The sequence below is a fragment of the Neolamprologus brichardi genome, chromosome 14, assembly GCF_056152115.1.
Source record: "Neolamprologus brichardi isolate AB-2024 chromosome 14, ASM5615211v1, whole genome shotgun sequence".
NCBI classification, from domain to species: Eukaryota; Metazoa; Chordata; class Actinopteri; order Cichliformes; family Cichlidae; genus Neolamprologus; species Neolamprologus brichardi.
The window spans coordinates 30235291-30261189 of record NC_142117.1 but is presented as its reverse complement, the minus strand read 5'-3'; the positions used below and the strand labels follow the sequence as shown (position 1 = coordinate 30261189).

The window sequence follows — 25899 nt, the reverse complement described above, 5'->3', positions numbered from 1 at the left end:
CTTTTTATGCAAAAGAATATAATGACAAGCAATAACTAAAAAATAAAGTAATAACCTACATTCTTTCAAAAAGCATTACAATATCTGTCATCAGAAAACTTAATCAGCATTTTTTAAAAGACTCGACAGAGTGACTGAATTAATGTCAGACAGCAGGATAAATACGGGAAAATAAAACATTTAAAATGTTTCAGCATGTTACATCAGATTCTTTTGAAAAAAGTGCATTAAGATGAAAAGATCCTATTCTTTAAAAAGTTCAACACCTTTTCTCGAATGTCCTTTGTTTTCAAACCATAGATGATTGGATTCAGTGTTGGGGGGAAAATTAAAGTTGACAAACCCATAAATCTTCTGAAATGGGGTGAAACATTATTTAGTCTATATGATATGATGGTGAAAAGACCAAGACACTCCAACAAGAGAAAAACAATCAAATGTGTAGCACATGTCTGCAGAGCTTTGGCTTTTGTATCTGATCGTTTAGATCTAAAGCAAGTTATGAGGATCCGGAGATATGTGTAGAAAACAATTCCATTAGCCACCAATTGTGAAAAAGCACTTATCAAAAGCCCATAGATATTGTTAATAGTTGTGTCAGCACAGACCAAAGTCAACAGAGATGCATTATCACAATAGAGGTTTGTCATTTCAGATCGACAACGAGGCAAACGCAAAAGTAAGAAAAAAAGCACAGCAATTAAAACTAAACAACTCATCCATACAATGGTGATTATTCTCATGATGTGGGCATTAGTCATCACAGTACTGTACTGCAGTGGGTAACATATGGCAATGTATCTATCATATGCCATTGCACTCAGATTGAACACAGTGCCTGCTGCATAGATATGGATAAAGAAAGCTTGAGCAACGCAAGCTGAGTATTGCATTATCCCACTGTTTCTCAGTATTTCTTTGATGAGCTGTGGAAAGAGAGCTGATGAACCTATAAGGTCATTAATAGGAAGATTCAGCAGAATTAGGTACATTGGCTGATGCAGAGATTTATTCAGCATAATGGTGAGGATTAGAGTAAGGTTGCAAAATAGTATGATCATGTAACTCAGAGTTGCAAAAAGAAATGCAGGAAAAACACTCTCAGAAGAGAGATTAAAGACATTAATCTGTAAAAAAGAGGATGTGTTGTATTGGTTGTTCATTTTGTTGCTTTTTCATACTATAAAATTGAGAAGTCAATCATCACTTCTTTGCTAATGAGCAAAACAATATTTACGTACCTCAAAGGACATAATAGAAAATATATAAAAAGAAGACATAGGATTAAATGTTACAGTTCAGTTATAATCAACAAACTCTATCGTCCCTCTCCAAAGAACTTCATATACATTTCATGTCATATAATTTGCACTCATAAAAAAAAAACTTAGAATGTTTTGACCTTAAATTTAAATAGCTCATACAACACACACATATATATATAGGAGTCAATCGCTTCAAAGAAGACAAACCATTGTACATATGCACAACATTGTACATACACACAAAGCACTCATCTTTATCCAGTTATGTCAGTGCTGGCCATGACAACCTAGTAAAAGATTCATGGGGATTAAAGGCTTTATAGACGTGACTCTGAACAGCAGGCAGTTCTCTGGAGTATTAGGTGTTATCTTAAAGTTCCTCTTTAGATTCGCATGGTCTTAACCACTGCCTCACAACGGATTTATCAAGGATCAGAAATGTTATATCATGTCATTAATTACCTACACAAACATCAACAACATATCAACAGGTCAGCTTTTTATTTTTACTAAACTTGACTTACGCATTGCCTATCATCTGGTCTGTATCCAGGAGCGGAGATGAATGAAAAACCACATTCAATATACAACTTTATCCTCATTAACGCTCCAGTGGTTTTCCTGGTATTAGTGAATGACATTCTAAGAGATTTTCTGAGCATCTTTGTGTTCGTATGTCTTGAGGTTATCCTGACTTTCTTCAAAACCCCCCAGGAGCACTGTGTCCATGTCCACTCCATCCTGATGTGGCCAACCAGGAGATGTTAGCAGTGAAGTTGGCACTAGGGAAATGGAAAGAGGGGGCTGAACATCCTTTAAAATGGTAAAATGGTAAATGGCCTGTATTTGTATAGCGCTTTACTTAGTTCCTAAGGACCCCAAAGCGCTTTACACTACATTCAGTCATCCACCCATTCACACACACACATTCACACACTGGTGATGGCAAGCTACATTGTAGCCATAGCTGCCCCGGGGCGCACTGACAGAGGCGAGGCTGCCAGACACTGGCACCACAGGGCCCTCTGACCACCACCAGTAGGCAAGTGTGAAGTGTGTCTTGCCCAAGGTCACAATGACAGAGACTGTCGGAGCTGGGGCTCGAAATACCTTTCCCATAAGCTCGCTCGATGTTACATTGGACCATACGAGATTGAAGCTATCATCAGTCCTGCGGCAGTTACAGTAAGCTGCAGTACATTCCAGTCCTCTTTGCCCACGACTTGTCAAACAACTTTGTTTACATAAACTTGTAAATCTTATCGCTAAGCCAGTCCCTATACATGGAGAGGATTTATTGACATCAGCAACTTCCTTGACTTGCTGGTGATGCCTCCTGTGAAGGCCCATAGTCTTCTGCATTGTTTCCTATCCCTTCTCATCTCTGTAATTTCTATTGCCGGGGCCCCTGACTTTTCTTCACTTTCATTTATGACAGGGGTGTCCAACTCCAGGCCTCAAGGGCCAGTGTCCTGCAGGTTTTAGATGTGTCCTTGATCCAACACTGCTGATTTAAATGGCTAAATTACCTCCTCAACATGTCTTGAATTTCTCCAGAGGCCTGGTAATGAACTAATCATATGATTCAGGTGTGTTGACCCAGTGTGATATCTAAAACCTGCAGGACACCAGCCCTTGAGGCCTGGAGTTGGACACCCCTGATTTATCAACTGTGCTTCTCAATCTATATCACTTCCTAGGCTGTATCCATATCTACTTTTAATACTGCAAAGGCTTAGACCTCTGCAGAATACCAGTGCAGTGCACAACCTCAGTATACTTGAAAGTGACTAATATGCCTTCTGATTCTATGTTTTAGTGATATAACTTGTTGAAGTCAGTCTAAGCTATATTCCAATACACTATGTCAGGTCTTTTCTTAACATGGGGGTTTAGATACTTTACAAGTGTTTTATGGTTGACTTGAATCCTTAAAAATGAAAGATTATGTAAGGATTGTGCTCTTTCTCTCACACCACTTCCAATAGAGTTTAACATAAAGGCAATCTGGGAACCAATCAGTCTGTCTACTGACCAACTTTGATGAGCTTTACCTGATGGTCCTTGTTTACAAATAGTTGTAAGACATGTTAAAAAGAGAAGTTTTTGACATTGTATTTAGGTAAAGGCATGCCCTCCATTGTTTTCTACACAGACTGTTTACTTGTATGAGACCAAAGCATTCTAAAATGGGATTTTTTCAGTAAAACTCAGAGTACAAGCAGATTATAAATGAAAGTCAAAAAAATTGCACAACCAAAAGTAATATCCCTCCCTTACAACTTCTGCATAGAGATTTGGTTAAGGGTAAGGCGATGGGGTTAGATCCTCTTTTATTTATTTAGTTTTGTGACTAAACAACTTCATGTGTATATATTTATAAACTGTCATGAACCAGAGGTTCAAGCAAGATTCAGACCCAAAAGCAGACTCAATAACTCACTTAACTTTTCACAAGTCTTTATTTACACAGCGAGAGTGGAATCTGGCTAAACATGAATACATATGAGGAGACGCCAGCAGAGAGCAGATTATCACGAGGAGTCACTGGTGGAGAACAAGAACTCTGAAACAGAGGAGAGGAAGATTACTGGACTGGTAAGGTGATAGAGGAAAGCTGGAGGTGAGTGCTGACTGAAGGGAGTTTTGCAGGCCAAAATTGAGACGCTTCGGGGAGGGTACCTGTGGGAGTGTCCAGAGCAGGGCATGAACACTGAAAACGGTGGAAAGTCTGTTTTCCAGATTCTCCAGAGGGGTCTAGTAAAGGCACAATGGGCAGGAGGGCATGCAGGTAAGCAAGGTTATGGATTCTGAGAGCAGTTTGCAGGTGAGGAAAGCAAGCAGGACCAGCGCTGGAAAAAGAATGGCAACCAAGGGTCAATCTGTGAGACTGCGACCAGGAGCTGAAGCGCATAGAAACAAAGTTGCACATGAAGAAAACTGGGATGAAGCTAACCATAAGGGAGGCCTAGTTATCACTAAGAGGTAGCTGGATGCGTGCGAGGCAGTGCTGGCCAAAATAACCCTCCTGCTGATTGCTCATGAATGAGATACAGGTGAGACAGGGTGGACACCAGAAGCACTGGAAAATCCCTAGCCACTCCGACGGGCCATGACATAAACCACAACACAAATTTCTCCCATCTTTTCTCCATTTTTCTTATGGATCATGAGTATATTTTCTGTAATTCAAAAAACTGTATAAAAATAGAATCTAAATATATTATCATTTATAATAAAGATGATCAGAAAAATGTACTTTGATGTATTGAGCATGTGCAGTATATTGTCAATATATTGACATCACAAAACGCATCACAAAACCAAAAGAAAAATATCAGGATAAAAGTAACAACAAGTTTTTATAACTGGAGTACAATGTAGTCAACACTCATTCATTTTAAGTGGGATGAATGTTTATCTCTATATTTTAAGAATCGCTACATCTTATAAGTGTTATTGAGCTAAACTACATTACACAAAAAAATCCACAATAATATTTCCTGTAATACAGGAAACTGCAGATTTTCCCACAGTGATGCAGATGGCTTATGTGTCTGTTCATGTGTGTGTCATTATTTTACATTACTTCTTCATGTGTAGCTCTTACAGTTTTCAAAGTGCTGATCAGATGAAGATTTTTATGATTTGATTAACAATAAGCAAATATTCACATAGATACTCTATTTTTTAAGACTCTCAGGAGAGTGCTTCGTATTTCGTTTGTATACAACCCATATACGATTGGATTCAGAAGTGGAGGTACAGTAAATATGAGCATGCCCATGATCTTTTGCATGTCAACCGAAACATTTTTGAATCTGTGAGATAAAATCGTGAATGTTGCCACAACCTCAAACATGAACAGTATAACTAACTGTGCGACACACGTGTTGACAGCTTTTGCCTTTGTTTCTGATTTCCTTGCAACCACACATGCGATGAGAATTTTAACATAGGAATATGCCTGAATGGATACGCTTACAACTTGTATAACAGCAGTGTTAAACAGCCCCATAATATTATTGACTGTTGTGTTTCCACACGTCAGCTTCAGGAGAGATGGGTTATCACAAAACACATTCATAACAACATGTTTGCACCTGGGAAGTCTTGCCTGCAAAGAGAACAGTGATACAATCAAGACAAAGTCGAGGCCCCAAACTAGTACAATGATACAACTAATAAATCTTGGTGTCATGACAGAGCTATAGCGTAAGGGCATGCAAATAGCAACATAACGGTCAAAGGACATTGCTGCAAGAATAAACAAAATGCCACCACCATACATGTGGAGCAGGAATGCCTGTAAAACACAGAGATGATAGTCAATTTTGTGTGTCTCTGTAACAATATCTGAAAGTACTTTTGGTAACATTGCAGATAGTCCTATGAGATCATTGAGTGAAAGACTAAATAGGATGAAATACATGGGTTTGTGAAGGTTTCTGTTCAATATGATTAAAGCCAACAAGGTCAGGTTGCAGGAAATTCCAAAAATACAAATTGAAATGCCAAGAAAAAATATAGGATACTTTCCTCCAGGTGGGATAACAAATGGATCAAGGGTTAACTCGGAACTAAAGTCAAAGGACTGGTTTTCCATTTTAAACTAGTTAGAAAAAAAGTTAGAAAAAGACAACTGTGAATTTACTAAACATTGTTACTAAAATATTTTCACATTATAATTAAAATCAAGTTAATATTTACAGAAATAAAGGGTGCCATTTTTCAAATGTAATGTTGCCTAAAGTGCTCCGAACTGTTGTGCTTCTCTTGCTTTATTACAGTCACCTTGACCAGAACATGTAACGTCACCCTGTGACATGTATACTTCTGGGATTATTAATGGATTTACAAAGATAGAAAAACAAAAATCTTTTTGTTAAGTTTGTATTCAGTATCCAAATCAAGTACTAAAAGTTTTACTTAATTTAGCTAAATAAACTAATGTTAAGGGCATTACTATTAAAATAACCACCAGTAAACTACAGGCTAAATGTAGGAAACATAAGGAATAAACTAAAATGTTTCCGACACAAAACAGTCTGTTTGTTCCAGTTATGTATATGAGACTCTATGATAACCAGTGCCTTTTATCACAGCAGTATAGAATAGAATAGAACTCAACTTTATTGTCATTGCACATGTCACAAGTACAAGGCAACAAAATGCAGTTTGCATCCATCCAGAAAGTGCTTAGCAATAATATAGATATATTACAAAATATATATTAGCGATGAAATAGATATATAGACATATTACAAAAATGGGTCTATTATAGGTATGAGGGTACAAAATGATGGTCTTAAAAAATTATGAGGGTCTATTATGTACATGTATGAAGGTATGTTATAAATATGCTATAACTATAAGTATGTACAGACTGTAGTGAGTGTACAAGCTATGTACAGGCTATGAACAGGATATAAATATGAAACTGTATAGAAATATGAACTATACAAGTTATAAACAGTTGTAAACAGTTGTAGAACTATAATTATTATTGAACAGAATTATACAGTAGTGCAGTTTAGATCAGTGAGATATGTGGCTAATTCCTACAGAGATTATATAAAGTGCTAGTGGTTGTGAGTGGTGGTTCAGTCCATGTTATTATTGTGTGTATGAGGGTACAGTTGGTCATTTGTTTGTTTTTGTCCATTGTGTGTGTGTTCAGTTATAGGTGGTTGTGGGTGTGTGTGTGTGTGTGATCAGTCCACGAGTTTAATGTCGGTCAGATGTCAGGACCTGGTGGTCTTAGTCCGGAGGCTCCTGTAGCGCCTCCCTTAGGGCAGGAGGGTAAAGAGTCGTTGATGATTTTCCCAGCCCTTTTCAGACACGGCTTCCTGTAGATGTCATTTATGGCAGGAAGTGGTGCTCCGACAATGCGCTGGGCAGTTTTCATGACCCTCTGTAATGCCTTCTGGTCCGAGGCAAGAGCAGCTCCTATACTAGACTGCTATACAGTTGGCCAGGATGCTCTCGATGGTGCAGATGGTGCACCTTTACCTTTCAGTTAAAGGTGAGATGGGTTAGAAAGTTTCTTTCAGTTTTTACTGATGTTCGATTTCTTTAAATTATATATATATATATATATATATATATATATATATATATATATATATATATATATATATATATATAAAATTTAAAGAAATCTATCTCTATATATATATATAGATAGATAGATAGATAGATAGATAGATAGATAGATACAAATGGCAAACAATAAAGTCTTATATATATATTATTAGTAAAGATATGTTGGTATATAGTGCTACAAATAATACTTTAAAAGTATTTATTTTATATACTGTTATAACTGTTTTATAACATAATTGCTGCATTAGCATAACAATACCTTATACCATAAAGTAGTGCCACAGAAATGATAAAATATATTTTTATTCAGCTTAAATAAAATGAATGGTAACTGGAACCACTTTAACTGGGCAGAATTACATCAGCCAAATGCCTGATTACTTTGTCAAAACATATATTTAATGAGCCCCTTAGAAGTTTGATTAATTGATGTGTTATTAACTGTCTCACATTTTAATTAATCCCTGGACAAATGGTAAACCTCTAGTCTAGAATGATATACTGTTTTACTTGCTAATGAGGATTGTTTTTTAATAATACTCCTGGGAGGTGTGTGTGACTCAGATGTTTACAAGTTGTTAAGTGGAGTTGCATTTAACATAATAATGTGTGAACATTTGATTTTTTTAAACTTTAATCATGAACTGTGAAATGAAGTTAATTATTTTTACACCTTGGGTACTATAACACTGTTTATTTTTATTTTTTTCATAAGTATATAAAGTATTATAATAATTTATTATTTTTTATATACATTCATTTGCACTGTAGGAACAACAGTTCCTTCTGACATAGTAATTTATTAATATTGAAGTAAATGTTTTACAGAAAATGCAGAAAGACAAAAAAACATGTTTAATGATTACAATGTTCAGCCTTTCCAGAAAGTATGAAAGAATACTAATTGAAACAGAGCTCTGAAGTGATCACAGCAGGCAATGGGGAACAAGGACAATTTTAACTCACACAAAAGGGCAGTAAGGACATTAGGACTAATCATCTTCCCCTGGGAAATGGACATGATGAACCCTTGAGCTGCTTTGATAATTCATTTGACCCACATATTACATTATTTGCCCTTTTTTAGTACTGTTCCACAGAAAAGGGCATGGGTTGAGTTTACTGTCTCGGGCCTTTCTATGTAAGGATAAGGTATTTTTCTGCTTGATTGTTTATTTGAGTGGTTGACTTATCTGATGACATGGTTCATTGGAACATTTGGGGAATTTGAAATTGCCCCAGTGAAAGTCCTTGGTTCATTTTCAGATGTTAGTGTAGATGTGAAATATTGAAAATATTTATTTATTTATTTTTACATGTGCTTATCCCTTTATAAAGCACTCATTGAAATACATGGAAAATCATGGAAATACATGGAAAGAGGCAGGGTAAATCCTGGACTTGCCACAGGGCTCTTTTTTTCTTGTATGTAATTCAGTCAAAACTAAATAAATCATAGGTGCACAAAGGAGCTTAATAGCAGGTCCTTCCTCCCAGCAGCTGTTAGACTTTATAACCATCACTCTGCATATTATCAAAAAAACAGTGCTACCATTTCTATGCCACAAATTTCACAAATTTTTAGAATCCCAACAGAAACAACACCTGTCTCAACATTTAGAATAACTTTTGAGCATGCATTTTTTTGTGTTTTTGTTTGTTTTTTCACTTTCACTCAAACTCTTAGTTTTGATGTTTTGACGATCTACCAACAGCCTTTGATTAGATGATCTCATGCTGAGAGAGGGAGTGTGAGGTTCTAAGAGATCAGAAATATAGGCAGGAGACGGTCAAGGTTCTTTTTGCTCAAAACAAGAAAAAGATTGTTACAGTAATCTAAGTGAGAAGAAATAAAAGCATGAATAATCATTTCTAACTCAGATTTAGACAAAAAAGTTCGCAGTTTGGAGATATGACAGAGAGAGCATTTTTAAACAGCACAGCAGGTAGAATGTCATTTGGACAAGTGGTGATGTTCATTTTATCCAGCAGAAGTGAAAGGCTTACAGTAAATGGGGGGGAGGTGGACCAGAGACACAAACAGACGGTATTGAAGAACCAATGCTCATACGGACATTATTAACTTTATCTACAAAGAAGTTTAGAAAGTCATCACTCTCACATATAGAGGACACAGGTACTGGGTGGTCCACGGGGGAAACAATAGAGTTTATGGTTTCGAACAGTACTTTGGAATTTCTCTTGTTTGATGAGATCAACTGAGAAAAATATCCTGATCTAGCTGATGTAATGGTTTTGTGCAGGGAAACCCAAAGTTCCCTAAGGTGGAGCCTGTGAACTTCAAGTTTAGTTGATTTCCAAAGGCGTTCTGCTTTCCTACAGAGTCTTTTGACTTTCCTTATGTCATCGTTTATCCACGGATGAGCTCTTTTTGGGGCAGCAATGACAGTTTTTAAAGGTACCACTGTCATGATCCTGGGTCTTTTGACCCAGCATTTTGGGTTTTAATTTATTTTGATGTTTATAGTGTATGTTTAAGCTCATTACGTTTTCTATGTTCATTTGCTTATTAGTTTCCTCTTATGTTTTCAACCCCTGTGTTAAGTCTCCCTTGCCCTTCATGTGTTTCATGTCTGCATGTCTTTTGTTAAGTTCATGTTGTCAGGTCTGCTTTTCATTTTGTTTCCTGTTTTATTTTGAAAGAGGTCATGTGTTCTTGTGTTCATTGTGTTTAGTTTTACGTTTCCCCTGTGATGTCGTTATGTTCATGTGTGTCAGCTGTTTCCCCATGTCTTGCCACTTCTCCTGATCACCTCATGTGTGTATTTAAGTCCTCTGTCTTCCTGTGTTCAGTGTTGCATCCTCCCTTATATATGTCTGTGTTTTCTGTTTGCCAAGCCTGCCAAGTTTATTTTGTATTGTCAAGTTTAGTTTAGTTTTTCCCGTGTTCAGCAATAAAGCCACCATTTTGAGTTTCAGCCTTGCCTCTACGTTTGTGTCTGCATTTTGGGTCCTTTCATGCCTCATCCACACAGACCTTGACAGCATAGCAGCATCAGCGTCAGTGCAGCCCCTGATCACATGAGGATCCAATAAATCAGAAAACTTCAGGGCAACATCCTGATTTATGAACCACTTATTGAACAAGAGATTGGATGGTGGTGTTTCCAGAGGGAAGCTAAGGTTAAAAAAAACACAAGAATGGTCACTCACTTGTACATCCTTAACACAGAGATTAGTTATGTCTAAGCAAAGAGAAAACACGAGGTCCAGGGTGTGGCCTTTAACATGAGTGGGACCAGAGACATGCTGAATAAAATTAAAAGAGTCTGTAATGGATAACAAGTCAGAGGCCATGCTACAGCTAAGATCATCCACATGCAGGATGAAATCGCCGATCATCAAGACTTTCTCCAGTTTAATAATGGAGGATAAAAAGTCTGTGAAATCCTGGATATAAACACCAGCTGGGCCGGGAGGGCGGCAGATTAAAACACAGTAAAATATATTTGATGAACCGACCTTAAGAAACTGTGACTCAAAGAAAGGGAAAGTCTCATAGTCCAAAGCTCTGCAGGAGAAACTGTCCCGGAAAACAGTGGCAAGTCCAGCACCACCATATAATATAAGGCCTAACTTAAATGGTTGTTTTTGTTTTAATTTGATTAAGTGTGTTAAGCTGTGTCAGCACATATGTCTATAACACTTAGTTGCACTTGGTGGTAATGATAAATCCATGAAGGAGAAGTCCACATTGTTTCCATATCCCATTGCTTTCTTCATGTGTCTGGAAGGACTGCAGGTGGAGTGCAGGTCACAAACATAAAGTGAAAAGTTGAAAGAGTACAATTTCTACAGATAATACACACTGACCACTATATGTGGTCCTCATTCTTGTTAATAATTTAAAATGTGCTTGTTAACATTTTTTTTCTTCTTTCGAAGGGTATGGCAGGAAAAGTTTTAGCTTTTATTCTTGCATCTAGACAAAAATTAAATATCAAGCTCCATATCAATTCATGTGGGAATCTATGACGAGCAACGAGAAATATAGAACTGTAGCTGAAATGGAGAAGCCAGTAAATTCATATCAATTGTTACACCCTGAACATAAAAGTCACTCAGTTGTAGCTGCTGATTAGATTCCCTCCTCCACAGCCAAGGTACGAAACACTAGCAGCTTAAAACACTGTGACTTCACATTGTTGTAGGTTTTGTTAAGCATTTTTTTGTTTTGTTTTGTTTTTTCAAAACATCTGCATTTTCACTTTAAAATGTTGGTACTTTCCTTAGTTTATGGTTATGGTTTATTGGTGTCAGTTTTAGTTGTTGTTGTTTTTTACACACCATATTTGAAAATGAATGAAAAATGTTTTTTTTTATGCAAGAGAACAAGACAGAATTTGATTACTGAATATTTCAATTGAAGGTAATGTGTTTTTAATTTTTTTTTTTTTTTAAAAAGTGTAATTTAATTAAATTTTGTGTTTGTTTTTCTTTCTTTTTTTTTTGTTATCCTGAAGCATTTTTAATCATATTTTATTTTTATTGATTTTTTTTTTCAGGCAGAAAAAAAAGTGTAATAAGTATGTTCATTCAGCTTTAACATACTGGGACACTTATCATGTTTCATTGTCAGTGTTTTCTCTTTTAGGTTTCCCATTAAGTAAAGAGAATGGAAAAAAACGAAACAGTTTCAACCGATATTCTGGAGGTCCAAGGTTTTGACATTTCTCCAGAGTTAACGTTTCCTCTCTTTTTCTTACTGCTCTTTGTTTACTTCACCCTGCTTTTTTCTAACATTGGAGTCCTTTTGCTTATCATTTCTCAGAAGAGTTTGCACCAGCCAATGTACTTTCTGTTTTGTAACCTGTCTGTCAATGATCTCATAGGTAACACAGTCCTGCTGCCTCAGCTAATGGCTCACATCTTGGCAACCGAACAGTTTATCACCTACAAACAGTGTGTGGTTCAGGCTTTTCAAAGTCACACATTTGGATCGGCTTCACATATGATCCTCATCATTATGGCAATTGATAGATATGTGGCGATATGCCACCCCTTAAGGTATAGTTCCATTATGACAACCAGAACTGTGGTTGGGCTGTCCGCAGCTGCCTGGGGGGTGTCAGTAGTGCTTGTGTCTATATTAATAGGTCTTACTGTGAGGCTGTCCCGCTGCAGATCCACTATACAAAATTCTTATTGTGACAATGCATCACTATTCAAGCTTTCTTGTGAGGACGTGTCCATAAACAACATCTATGGACTCTTTTTCACTGTGCTGCTGTTTACTAGTTCAATTGCAAGCATAGCTGCCACCTATTTTAGAATTGCTCTCATTTGCTGGATTAAGAAAAACAAAGACTTGAATAACAAAGCACTGCAAACATGTGCAAGCCACCTTGTTCTTTATCTGATTATGCTCTGGTCAGGATTTTTAACAATTATATTGCATCGTTTCCCAAATTACCCAGACTTAAGGAAATTTGCATATGTTTTATTTCATGTTGTCCCTGCTAATCTGAATCCAATAATTTATGGAATGCAAACGAGATCATTAAGACATAAAATTACTGAAATACTGAAAAGAAAAGTGACTCCATCCTAATATTTTTAATCTTCAATTTACAATACTAATAATAATACATTTTATTTATAGACGCCTTTAAATACCCCGAAGGTCACCTTACATTAGTACAAAATAAATAAATAAAATAAGGCTTGTACATGTATTATTAAAGGTTTTCACTGGTTGCAACGAAAAGGTATATTTCGATTTATAGATTTATAGATCTATTTTAGATTAACCTTTTTTTTTAATAAGTTCCAGTTCCTTTTGAAAAGTCTTTCAACAGCTCAATAACAATAACAACAGCATAAAATGACAAGACATCAGAATGAAGAACACATTAATTTTCCTCCCACCCATGTATTAAAATCTAAATGTTTTCTACCAACCGTTTTTTTAAGTGGGGCCAGGCCTACACACTTCTATTGATTGATTGCTGAAAAGCCATTAAAATAATATCTATGACAGAGCATAAAATAAATAAAAATGTCCTTATAATCAGTATCACTATGCATGTATTTGGAGCTGAGTAATGCATTTGTTTTCAGTAAGCTTGTGGGGGTTTTCTGTGTAGTCATTGTTAATAACTTACAACCCAAAACGTATGCTCAAAAAGTTAGTAATGTTTTTTGTTTTTTTTTTACTTTAATAGAGTATTACAATACAAAATGTATTTATTGTACATATACCAATAGGGAATATATTTTCAGTTGTTTATTATGTACCCTTGCAACTATTATTTTCCATCTAACGCTAACTGAAGCTTCTGAAGTTTCTTTTTCATATCTTATTAATAACAAAAGGCTTTTAGAGTTTTTAACTAATTTTACTCATAAAAGCCAACTAAGATTACTGTATGGCTAAAGATAATAAGAAATGCCAGTAATAAAATATTTCCTTGGTGAATGGCTGTTTGGATCAACTTAATCGATTCAGTTCTTCATTCTAATCCATTATCAACACTGTTCTGTATTGTTTGGCATCATTGTGTGCAAGGAGTTGTCTTTCACACCTTCAAATTAGGACCATCAGATAGAAGGAAAATATTTTTTACCAAAAATATATTTCTGAATTTAAAAAAAAAAAAAAGTATCATTGTAATCCCCCCAAAATACTTTCCTTATCTTTCTGCATGCCACATGCACCTGGATTATCCAGGACAGATTATTTTCCCATGACATTTTACTGTAATTCTTCTCTACTTCTGTTAATGTGACATTGCATTGTAGTGCATTTCCTAACAGTTTAGAACAGAGTACTGCTGACTAAGCATTGAGACTATTTTTCTTTCTGGTCAAGATTAAAGAGAGCTATCCCTCTCTAAAACATATAGATGAGGGATTATACCAAGAGCTAAGATAATGGCTGCAAATTATGAGATTTCACGGTTAATGCATAAGCGTTACAATAGCATCATCATAAACATGTTATATGTTTTAGAGAAACTGGTAACACAATTTCTATCAAAGGGTCTTGTGCTAGTATAATTATTTTATACCCATACCAGCTGCTATATTTTCATGGATTTAGAAATTAGTCAAACAAGCCATGTGAAGCATTAAAAGAGCATTGAAACCCTCGGGGTTCACTGGAGGCCTTACTTTCTCAGGACACCACCATAACCATAGTAACTGCTTTTGACTTAACTGCTTTGTCAGATTTTGGTTGGAGGAGGGCTGGAGCCTATTTTAGTGAGGGGTGGGATAAACCCTGGGCACATCACCAGTCTATCACAGGGCTATTCAGCTGATTTTAATCTCTGCAATCAACCTGACATGTGTGTCTTTGGATTGAGGGAGCAAGCTGTTCACCCAAGAACAGGGAGAATATATAAGCTCCACACAAAAAAGCCTCAGGTACTGACTGTTTTGAAGGAAAAACCCTCTTTCTGTGACATGATAATGATGATGGTGGTATGTTTGAAGCAAGTCCCTTGTGTAGCGCTGGAACCCAGTCACGATGTTTCATCCATTTCATAGGCTGGTTTGCTGCAATAATGCCAAATAATTAGCAACTCTATAAATAGAAGGTAGTTCTGCAAAATCACTCAGTAGGATGTTTGTTCTAATTTGCTATGACCTCAGAGCGCATCGAAAATAAAACTAATAGGCTATAAAGAGTGATATGAACATATTTAGAACTTACCGGAATGAAACTGTCTGGAGCACCAACAGATATTTGGAGATGGAAGAGAACTGGATATCAGCTCGTCTCACAGCTGCTATCCAGGCTACACGCCTTCATTTGGTAACATCGATACACGAGCTGCCTCATGTCGCTTCCAGGTTGGGAAAGAATGAAAAGATAAACCATTTTCAAGCTTATTCTTTTGCCGGTCGTGCGATCGAACATTGCAGCCGACCACGCAGCAAGAACGAACCATGGCTGTTGTGTGTGCCTTAGACCCCCAAAATGGCAGATTGGGCCAAAATCCTTTCCACGCCCACCCCTGTGACATCACGCTCCAAAGCCCTATATAAAAGTTACTGTCACATCACCGGTTCGTGAGGTCCCATTTTGGACCCTCTATTTGAAAATTATGGGCATTACCATTTAGGCTTTTTGGATACAAAAGGGACACATTAGGTTCATTCATACATCTATAATTAACCATGCATTACAGATACCTGCTAATTAGTGCAGATACCCAGTCTCATTAAGTGAGCAATGCGTCTTTAACACTTTAATACCTCTTGCATAAGTCACAGTGCATTTTAAATGGGTGAGCCATAAAAAAATAAAAAATAATTCAAATATATAATAAATCACCCTGTAAATTTGTTATGAAGGGGAATTTTTCCTATAGAGACCTAAATGGTTTGTGAACCAGGACGAGAACATGTTTATTTCTGCTCAAAAGTTGTGTTTTTCAGCAGTCAGTCTCAAGTGGCTAATTAAGTATTCAAAGAAACTGCAAGTAACTGTTTTTGCTGCTTAAATGATCTGTGTGTTTATTTCAACACTTCACTATTTCATTTTGTATCAGTAAATTAATTTATTCTTTTCTGGGATGTGGACATTTTAAATTTTCCTGCAACAATAAGACATTTCTTAAGCAACAGCGGATAATATTTATTTGTTGCTTGTTGATATTAGTTTATGAACACCTTAAATAAAGGGGAAATAAAAGTTCCTGTATAGAAATTAATCTGTATTTTATTTATTAAAAGAAGAACTCAAAAGTGAACGACTGAAAAAAAATATAATTATCATAAAATATATAGATTTGACAAAAGAACTTCCCACTTCTTGGGTGAGTGGAATAACTTTCACATAGCAAGGGGAGAAAGTCCATAAACAACAACTTTATCAAAGATTTAATTCTACTCACAAAAAGGTTTGTAATAGGAAGTGAAATCTCAAACATTCCTGCAAATATGAGAAACTTTTACAGAATCTGATAATACTGGATGATTCCTGTCCTAACCTGGAATAATCTTTATGCTATTAACGGCATTTCATGCTGTCACCAAACCTTCTGAAAAGGTCTGCAGTTATATGGTTTTGTCCATGATGAGAAGGCTCATGAAAAACACCATAATGAAAAAAATCCACATGAAGAAGCGATCTAAAACTTTGGCCACCTTCTTCCACTCTCCAGTCCTTTTCTGTGTGGCCCTCTGATCTCTGTGGCAGTTGGCTATATACTCTATGTTACGCAAGAGTTGTGTTTCATTGCTTTGGGTGCTGCAGGAAATCTCTCTGTCTTTTTTCTCTCCATCACTCACTCCTCCCTTCCTGCATCTCCTCCCCTCCCCTGAGTCACCACAGTCCAGACTTGCAAAAATGCCATTCTTCCAAGAGCTGTAGTTGCTAGTAGGGTTCTTCCCGATTGAGCCTATAGGAGACAGCATCTGATCCATGTCTTCTTTTTCCTCTGTGGGCATAGGTCCCACTATCTCTTGTCCTCTCTCCATTCTGAAGATGCAGTCCTCTCTGCCCGGTCCCGCCTGACCATTCATGGTGCAGTTGGTGTTCTGTACAGGAGGAGGCTCCTGTTTCTCTGGCTGAGGTGACATGCAGTTCTCCCCAACTTCATAAACAAAGCACATTCTGGCCATGTACTGCAGAATGACTTTCTTGGCCCATTTGGGAACAGGCTTGGCATCAGGGCCACAGTGGTGTATGTTCATGACAAATATGGTCAGAGCAGTGGAGGCTGTAATCATTGTCATTGTTGCAATGTAATATTTTCCTGTGGAAGGAAATAAGATGAGAAAATCTGTGAACAGATTTGTAATGCATCACTATCACACATACTGGGATTTGATTCTTACCAATTAGTGGTACATTCTCAGAGGGGGGCATGATCTCTGCAACCAGTAACTGAAAGACAGTGAGTGCCAGCATCACTGTGACACCCAATGACACCTTCTCTCCAGAGTCAGCAGGAAGGTAGAAACCAAGTGGTGCCAGAAAAGAGATCATCACACATGGTATGAGCAGGTTGAAGACATAGAAGGATGCTTTCCTCTTAAGTTTCAGTGTGTAGGTCACATCTGGGTAAGGGTCAGCACAGCAACCATATAGAACAATGCTCTTCTTAGCCGGCATACCAAGCACCTCCCACTCAACGTTTTCCACCAGGTCAGCCAGGTCTGCACTCTCCATTGCATTAAGGATGTCAAGCTGGTTACCGTTGTAGGTCCAGGAGCCGTAGGTGAACCGGCATTGCTGAGCATCAAAGGGGAAGAAAGACACATCCACCTTGCATGAGCTCTTAGTGATTGCTGGAGAATCCCACATTATCTGTCCATCATGTCGAATCACCACATTGGTGTCCATGGGACCAGTGAAATGATCATCTGCGCTAAAAAACAAAGAAATCATTGCTGAAAAAACAATGTTGGATAGGTCTTTTACAAAAACAGCTTTGATTAGTTTCAAACTGGAAAGGCACAAGTACACTAGGATCGTGTCTGTTTTTATAGCTTTTCAATAATATAACATGATTATGTTTAATGTTTCAGCATCCTTTAGTTTCAATGACACTTTTAAACCATGGGAGGCATCACTATATGGAATTACTTTACACCTACTTACCTAATACTTTCTTGCACTTTCAATCACTTTTCTAAAATTCAAATTTAATGTTTTTGTTTTTACCTAGACTGTTGTATATGCTGCATTATTGGACTATAAGAAGCAGCCGACATAGGCCTAGACACCTACAAATGACAGCTTCAAAGCATGTTTAGCTTGTGTATTTCATATTGGGCAGAATGTCGTGATACAGTACTGAATTTGTGAACTCTATGCCCATCCAACCTACCTGTTATAGAGAACTATATCAGGTCTCCATACATAACTACCCGGTATGCGGATGGTATCAAGGCCATCATAATCATCTTTATTCCATTTAAGGTGTGCATCAAACCACACTTGCCGTATCCATAAATATGCAGTTAGAATTTGATTTCGCTCATCCTGTAAAATATTGAGAAAGGTGATCATAAAAGGGGAATATTACAGTTAAAACAGTAAAAAGAAAAAATAAAACAAAACAAAATAAAATACAAAACAGCATTACAGATGGATCTGCATGAATCAATTTCACTCATACAGTTATGTGCACTGTGGGAGTTTACCATGTCAATTATCTGGGAGAGTGTAACCTGTAGAGTTACATTCAGGATGGTGTTTGTGTCCTCTACAGGCCTCAGTGCGCTAGTGTAGTTTGTGAACAAATCCTTTAGGAGTTTCTGAGCATATCTTCCATGAGCACACCAACAAGCTAGGGCAAGGAACAAAGCAGTTGAAAGTTATGTTAACACAAAACATGTGATGCATTTCAGTATTCATGTATTTCCATTTTAATCGAGGAAAATATCTGTTTGCTATGAAAGGCATGCTGGTGTGATCACAGATCATTAGATTTTCAAGCCAGTGACATGCACAGCAAAGGCAGTGCTGTGGATTTAGAGGGTTGCAAGAAAAGGGAGAAACATGTGGGGCATGTGAGACAAAATATGGATGGTACAACAGATGGTGGTAGGGTACAAAGGGCAATGGCAATCTATATTTCCCTTCTACAAGGCTCTAGAAATAGACCAAACACATCTGCCAACATGTGCCAACAGTGACTTTCTCTGCTAAAGCTCTGTATTTGGAGTCCAACATGCAACATTAATCCAGTGAACAAACAACAAATAAAAATGAGCCTAAACCTGGAGGGAAAGTATTGGGAATTATTCGTCAAACGCATGAAGCCATTATTCACGCATTAAAATAAAATCGAATTAAAATAATCACTCATCAATCAGGAAACGAGCAGGAAGAGTTTTCAACAGGAAACGCAATTTATAGCACTAAATTTATTCCCAGTGTCAACAATGGATTTGGACTAACCAGATGTTAACCTCGAGTCCTGTTTCAATAAAGCCTCTGAGCTGGATGCAAAGAAGGTCTACAGGATTATGATGACAGCAAAATCCCCAAACAGCTGGCAACAAGTTTGCGGATTCCGGGAAACAGCTTGAGGGGGAGAGGAAATATGAGGTGAAAAGGATGTTCTATACAATATAATAGATGCAATGAAATACAGATGACTGGAATCACACGTCCAACCACACTTTATAGAAAAATGTTATCTAAAGCTTTCTTCTCTGCTAGGACAGTTTTAATATAGTTCCCTTTCATATGACATTAAACCAACCTAAATAGGAACGCAAAACTGATCGACATCGTTTTAGATTATACGAGGTAAACAGAAAATAAAACGAAAGTAAACTTACTCGGCAAAATACCGACACACAGCAGCCAGCGGAATAAAGTCTGGATTCGCCATTGTTTCATCTTGCTGAAGCAAATGCCCTCCATCCGAGAACCATTTGAACTGCTCTGTCCCCAAATACGTTTTATTCGCCGAAAATAGTCTTTACAAAAACACACCGATGGGGGACGTCAGCAGCGATGTAATCCGGTGCTGAACAAGCCCAACAAGCGCTCGGGAAGGGGCGGGGCGAACGAATCCAGCTGATACGACCACGTGTACACCCTGCACAAACACGGCGAGTTAAAGGTGGTGTTGTGTATTATCTTTGATGGGGTTTTGGTGGCGAATTAATGATAATAAGGATCGTCCCCCTGTTTGCTGTGATTCAGCACCACGGAGAGCTACCGGCAACTAACAAACAAATAATAACACATTTCTCGCTCCTTGTCTTCGGGCTAAATCTGCAGATTTAATGATTTTAAAAAAAAGATAATAATTACATAATATATAATTTGCATTATGTCGAAATATATATGCTGTAGCAATCACAACACTGTCCTCCTCGACTTTCTCTTCCGGGTGCTGGTGGTCCCCACCTACTCGTTTTACACGACAAGGATGCTACACCCGCAGGCCCGTTATCATCTCATCGGAGCACTCATCTGAGGTCGCGTAATGCAAAAAACAAACACCCCCTAAAATGCGGGAATTTAAAATGACTGGATGAGCTGAGCAGTGTTTTAGGCGATCGACGATAGCTGATTGAGAAATGCACGTCCACCGCCCTGCATTCTTAAATATTATTGTTACAGCGTAGGTATTGTTGGGAGAGACCACTGGCAAACAGTAAACAGGGTGAAGGTAGGATGGATTTAGCCATTACATGTTCAGTAAATTCACGCGAATGTTTTAAATCTGAAATGTTCCCAAGAGGTTCAAGATAAATATTGACCTTATGGATGTACTTGACATGTTTACTCATCTCCAGTCTATTTTCTTCTTACCTAGCATAGCTACAGATGCCAAGAGCGTTATATCCCGTATGTGATCATCTTTACACGATTGTTTCTTTTCCCGCTGTCGCAATCTAAAATGCTACAAAGTTCAAATATTTTGGGGCATGAAAGACCCCTGGTTATTAGGGTATCATTCGCCACCTGTGTTCTGGCGACTGTGTGCCTACCCCTGCTCGGGCTCATCACTTGTGTCTTCATATCCTCTGTTTTTCATTTTGAAGATGCCACTGGTACACACTGCCAGGTAATGTGCATGTTTAGTTCTTTGGTAGTAGTTGCAATACCTTATTATGTATTGATTATATATTTTTAACCTAAACAAAATTCTTGTTGTGTGTGTTTAGGTTCCTAATTACCTGCCATCTGTAAGTGCCTCTATCAGCTTAAGTCCTGAGTGCCACATTTGGCGATTCTGCATTGGACTACACTCAGCACCAAGGTTACTGGTGGCTTTTACCTACTTCAAGTTTTACAAGGCTCGCTTTGCTACCAGGTTTCTAGAGAGTTCACTCAGCTGTTTAAACCTGGGCTTTTCTATATCTGAAAACCTTGGACTCTTGTTGCTCACATACGTATCATCCACTGAGACTTACTGTGAGTATTCTGAATTTAGTTTGCATTTTTGTACAGGCCTTGTCTGTACAACTATAGCGTAATACTATAATAATAATACTGATAATACTATTACCTATTCTTGGACATTAAAAACAAGCAGTTTCAGTTGTTCTAAGTATAATATGACTGGTGGTTGGTGCATTTATGCAAAGTTTAATAACATATTATCACAAGTTCTTCCCATTTGTTGGTCAAATTTCCCTTTCTCTTTGTGTTTTTGCTCCTTAGTTGTGCATAAGGAAGGTTTTGTCCTGTTCATTGTAAGTTCTCTAATCTACATGTTGATAACCTGCCGTTTATGGAAATCTATTAAGAAATATTCCTTAAGTCCTGAGGTAAGAAATAGCAAAAGAGGCACTAGAACTAAAAACTGCCATATCATTTGTAGAATTACAGTCAATTTCAGTATTTGTTTACTTTGTTGTGCCCTCACAGGATGCCAAATCTCACCACTGGAAAGTGCGTTTCTTACTTCTCAATGTATGCTTCTGTGCTTTTGCCGGATTCTTTTACTGGAAACACAACATGTACTGTGAATCAGGAAGTGAGTATTTAACCCATCCTTATGTTTCTGTGTGGATTGTGGGCTTCTTTATTAATATTAATCATCAACCATCATATTTACAGTAATGCAAATATTCACAATATTCTAACCAAATTATATTTTTTCTGTACTCTGTTTCTTCAGGTTACACATTTTTTGCCCTGTTTGAGTATCTAGTTGTTTTCTCCAATATGGCCTTTCATCTTACAGCCGTGTGGGACTTTAAGAGCCGGGAGGTCATGCTCATTTCATCTTCAGAGGATAAAGACTTCTGACTAGAAAGTCAAGGACTAGGTACTACATGTACCACCCCCCAACCACCTGATGACAGCAGCCTTGATCCTGCTGAAGAGGAAGAGTGGGATGAAGGCCTTTTCCATATATTTCCATGATGACCACTCATAAATCCTTAGTGAGTGATGATGTCTGACAAATGAACATAAGATATGCACATGTGCTACTGTAGGGATATTAGGATAACTTTAAGTGCATTTTTTTTGCCTCAGTGTCTCATTCATGGATGCCTTCACCAACCTACATGATGTTATGTAAAGTGACATTTTAACTTTTATACACTGCACAGCAAATATGTGGTCATACTAGAAATGTGCCAAAGTAAAGTGATAGTTCTTCAAGTATGCTTAGCTTTTATTTTGAAATATAAACTCAAGGATAGGAAATGGATGCATTCTGAATTCTAAGCCTTAGTGTCCAGCTTCAGAAACACTGCACTCTATTTAGAGTCCTCAAAAAAGATTGGCACCGATACTCACTTTCATGTAATAAAATGCAATATTCAGGTTGCTGTTGACAAAGCGCTTTATTCTATGTTGTTACTTATTTATGGTTTATTTTTAAAGGGCAAGTATATTACAGGAACCACATTACACACCAGAGTATTTTTAACCTTAGCTAGTTTGCCATGCCCATTCCTAGTCAGGCTTTTAAAACACAAACAGAGACATAATAAAGTTCAGTAAATCATAACTTTAAATACTTCTGCAATATTGGCAGTTGAAATGTTAATTTAACACTTTTCAAATCAGATTTCCTCAATAATATGTGAGGAACTGTGCACACTATTGTTTCCTGATTACCTAACTCTTCGCTGTGCTCCCCCAATAAAAACCTGTAGATTTAAATGAAAGAGTATACTCCAGATTGACATGCCATATCAACAGATTTAGGAAAAACATGATAAAATCAAATGAAATTAAAGTACCTAAATTTAAAAAACAATCAATCAATCAATCAATCAATCAATCAATCAACCGTGTAAAATAATCCAATACAGTGAATAACTTACCTGAGAAAGTCCTATATTTGTGAAACTGATAATACTCAGGTCTTGTTAACACTGTGTTAGGGATAGATTCACATTTTTGTGATGATGGTTAAATTGGCAGGTTACAGCTCAAAGTTAAGATCAGCCTATAATACCAATACACAAGCCTATATTATCTGATCTCAATACCAGGAAGGTTCAGCTAAAAATACCTATGTAACTGGCAAATTTAATTTAGGGTGCACAATTTAAGTTGGTTTAGCCTGACTACCTTTACACAACTTCAGCGCATCTCTTTATACTAGTTAAACCATTATCAGTACCATATCTGTTGGTGCCTGTCCTGTTTATGTAGGCCTTACAATTTCCATGTATGCACTAAGGAATTCCTGCACATGGAAATAAATTTGTCTGGTTAAAGTTTAAATGTAATTGTTTGCATATTTGCGCAAACTGTGCTGTGCCTAATAAACAAATCACTGTAAAGGTTATTTCATCGTTCTAACAGAACTTAAAATATATATGCACTTCAACTTATGATTGACTTAAGACATCATTATATGCTACTATTCATTTGTATTATACCACCAAGATTGTAAGGTAGTCTCAAAATATTTCCTCTGTATATATCTTGCAATATGATTGAATTTGAACTGCTCTGAAGTGTCTTATAATCCACCCATATATCTAAACCAGATGATGCAAATGATCCTCAGGTTACTGGCAAGAAGCATAGTACTGTGTAGGTTCTAATTTTAATCAATCTATCAATCAATAATATTAATCAAATATTATGTGACAAATGTATGTGAAGCGCATCACTAAAAGTTTATTACTTTGTTCTTCTGTTTTCAGATGAAGTAGTCAGTAAATATCTTCAATATGTCATTAAAGATTTTAACAAAAGCTATATAATACTGAAACCTATGAACCATGATGTGATGACAGTAATTTCTTCCAATATTTATTCTTTTATTTGCACTCAAACTTAAGGATATTCACCATAATATATTGGCATGACTTGGAAAATACCTCAGTGTGCAGGTTTACTCTACAGGAAAGCTACAGGACCCTGTGTTAGCCCAAACAGTCAACATTGCAGACATATACTCTGCAAAGTGTGTACATATGTTTAATAACAGGAATTCTAAAAAAAAAATTAGTAAGAAAAGTAACAACAAATAATATATATATATTTTTTAATTGAAGCACCATTATTCTTTTAAATATAGGTCTCTATCAAACAGTCAAGGTTTCCCTTTATAGTATAACTCTGAATTGATAACCAGATTAGTAACAGTAAAATAAAATTTTTGGACACTTTTAAAATTTCTCAGCAAAAGCCATAAACCTTCTTCAAATGTATCTTAGTTCAACAGAGCAGCATGTTTTGGGGCATTAGATCCCCTTTACTTCAAGGGGTGTCCTGCCAAGCTTTGCTGGTGTGCATTCAAGCACAGGAACGTATTGCACTTCTTGGATTTCCACCTCGACACACCCTTTGGACAGAGGTCACACCATTCCAGCCTTTCACAGTGAAGCAGCAGATGTCCACACCTGTCCTAACACACATCTAGTTGTGTTGTTGCTGTGAATATCCTGGGATGTAGCCTTCCTTTTGAAACAACACATGTGGTGGAGAGGAGGATTAGGTTTATCCAGCTTAAAATGCTGGCATGTTGACTTGCTTAAAATTGTGAGCAACTGCCAATCAAAACCTGGATTGGTGTGTCATTCAATAAGACACAGATGAGCCAGCAATCTGAGATGCACAGGATGAGGATGTATCTAAGCAAGGCAAGGCAAGGCAAGTTTATTTATATAGCACAATTCAACAACAAGGTGATTCAAAGTGCTTTACAGAGACATTAAAGAACTAAAACAAATAAAAAGCATGATTTAAAATTGATTAAAAAAACAGTAGATAAAATCAGAACAGTAGATAAAATCTGTAGTTAAAATGTTTTGAAATTTAAGCTTAACAGTGTGGATTTGGTGTTTTATTGAAATGCAGCTGAGAATAGGAGAGTCTTCAACCTGGATTTAAATAAACTGAGTGTTTCAGCTGATCTGAGGCTTTATGGGAGTTTGATCCAGATATATGGAGCATAAAAGCTGAATGCAGCTTCTCCGTGTCTGGTTCTGACTCTGGGAACTGATAAAAAAAAACGGACCCAGATGACCTGAGGGATCTGGAAGGTTCATACTGGGTCAGGAGGTCACTGATGTATTTTGGTCCTAAACCATTCAGAGCTTTATAGACCAGCATCAGAACTTTAAAGTCTATCCTCTGACGGACAGGCAGCCAGTGTAAAGACCTCAGAGCTGGACTGATGTGGTCCACTCTTTTAGTCTTAGTGAGGACCCGAGCAGCAGAGTTCTGAATGAGCTGTAGATGTCTGACTGATTTTTTGGGTAGACCTGTAAAGATCCTGTTACAGTAATCAAGCCTACTAAAGATGAATGCATGGACTAGTTTTTCCAGGTCCTGTTGAGACATCAGATCTTTTATCCTTGAAATATTCTTGAGGTGATAGTAAGCTGATTTTGTAAGCAGGGGAAAGTGTCATCGCCTTGACCTTGCTGTTGTCAAGACTGACGACCTGTCCAGGGTGAACCCCACCTCTCATCTCATGGTAGCTGGGATGGACTCCATCAGCCATGACGGCTTGTGTAAAATCTGGTTATAGCTTGTTGAATTCAGCTGTGTAACGCTACAAAGAGCAGAGATTGAAAAAGTCATAGTTTTTGTTTTAAATGTTGTATAATATTCTATTATAGTCCAAAAAATAGGTGATAAAGAGACAAATATTTTTTTTCC

The 25899-nt window shown here is 37.1% G+C and overlaps 5 protein-coding genes across 6 annotated transcripts; 2 read left to right on the top strand and 3 right to left on the bottom strand.

The window, feature by feature from the left end:
• Positions 1-227: 227 nt before the first annotated feature.
• Positions 228-1163, bottom strand: LOC148098965 (olfactory receptor 52E5-like). Its single transcript, XM_087851621.1, has one exon. The coding sequence runs from the start codon at positions 1161-1163 to the stop codon at positions 228-230; it is 936 nt and encodes a 311-aa protein (XP_087707747.1).
• Positions 1164-4935: 3772 nt separating this feature from the next.
• LOC102792692 (olfactory receptor 52B2-like) lies at positions 4936-5871 on the bottom strand. The gene has a single exon (XM_006796688.2). The coding sequence runs from the start codon at positions 5869-5871 to the stop codon at positions 4936-4938; it is 936 nt and encodes a 311-aa protein (XP_006796751.2).
• Positions 5872-12006: 6135 nt separating this feature from the next.
• On the top strand, positions 12007-12942 carry LOC102792395 (olfactory receptor 7C1-like). Its single transcript, XM_035910259.2, has one exon. The coding sequence runs from the start codon at positions 12007-12009 to the stop codon at positions 12940-12942; it is 936 nt and encodes a 311-aa protein (XP_035766152.2).
• A 3263-nt stretch (positions 12943-16205) lies between these two features.
• On the bottom strand, positions 16206-19811 carry chrna10a (cholinergic receptor, nicotinic, alpha 10a). The gene is given in 6 exon segments (XM_087851619.1): positions 16206-17098; positions 17181-17713; positions 18176-18330; positions 18492-18637; positions 19252-19377; positions 19638-19811. Coding segments are annotated over 6 exon segments (1746 nt in total). The 5' UTR covers positions 19723-19811; the 3' UTR covers positions 16206-16397.
• Positions 19812-20226: 415 nt separating this feature from the next.
• On the top strand, positions 20227-23883 carry LOC102782651 (acyltransferase PGAP2-like). Of its 2 annotated transcripts, none has more exons than XM_006796560.3 (5): positions 20227-20878; positions 20979-21228; positions 21478-21584; positions 21685-21793; positions 22004-23883. In XM_006796560.3, the coding sequence occupies exons 1-5, from the start codon at positions 20711-20713 to the stop codon at positions 22066-22068; spliced, it is 699 nt and encodes a 232-aa protein (XP_006796623.2). In that variant the 5' UTR covers positions 20227-20710; the 3' UTR covers positions 22069-23883. The 2 variants fall into 2 exon arrangements, with proteins under 2 accessions (XP_006796623.2, XP_006796622.2); XM_006796559.3 differs by having other exon boundaries at positions 21938-23881.
• Positions 23884-25899: the final 2016 nt, after the last annotated feature.

What these genes read in the sequence shown, in the direction of transcription:
- LOC102782651 (XM_006796559.3), top strand. Translation starts at nt 20,711, where the DNA reads ATGCTACAAAGTTCAAATATTTTGGGGCATGAAAGACCCCTGGTTATT. An exon ending in ATCATCCACTGAGACTTACT is followed by an intron (nt 21,229 to 21,477) that starts GTGAGTATTCTG and finishes TTTGCTCCTTAG; the next exon opens with TTGTGCATAAGGAAGGTTTT. An exon ending in AATATTCCTTAAGTCCTGAG is followed by an intron (nt 21,585 to 21,684) that starts GTAAGAAATAGC and finishes GTGCCCTCACAG; the next exon opens with GATGCCAAATCTCACCACTG.
- LOC148098965 (XM_087851621.1), bottom strand. Translation starts at nt 1,163, where the DNA reads ATGAACAACCAATACAACACATCCTCTTTTTTACAGATTAATGTCTTT.
- LOC102792692 (XM_006796688.2), bottom strand. Translation starts at nt 5,871, where the DNA reads ATGGAAAACCAGTCCTTTGACTTTAGTTCCGAGTTAACCCTTGATCCA.
- LOC102792395 (XM_035910259.2), top strand. Translation starts at nt 12,007, where the DNA reads ATGGAAAAAAACGAAACAGTTTCAACCGATATTCTGGAGGTCCAAGGT.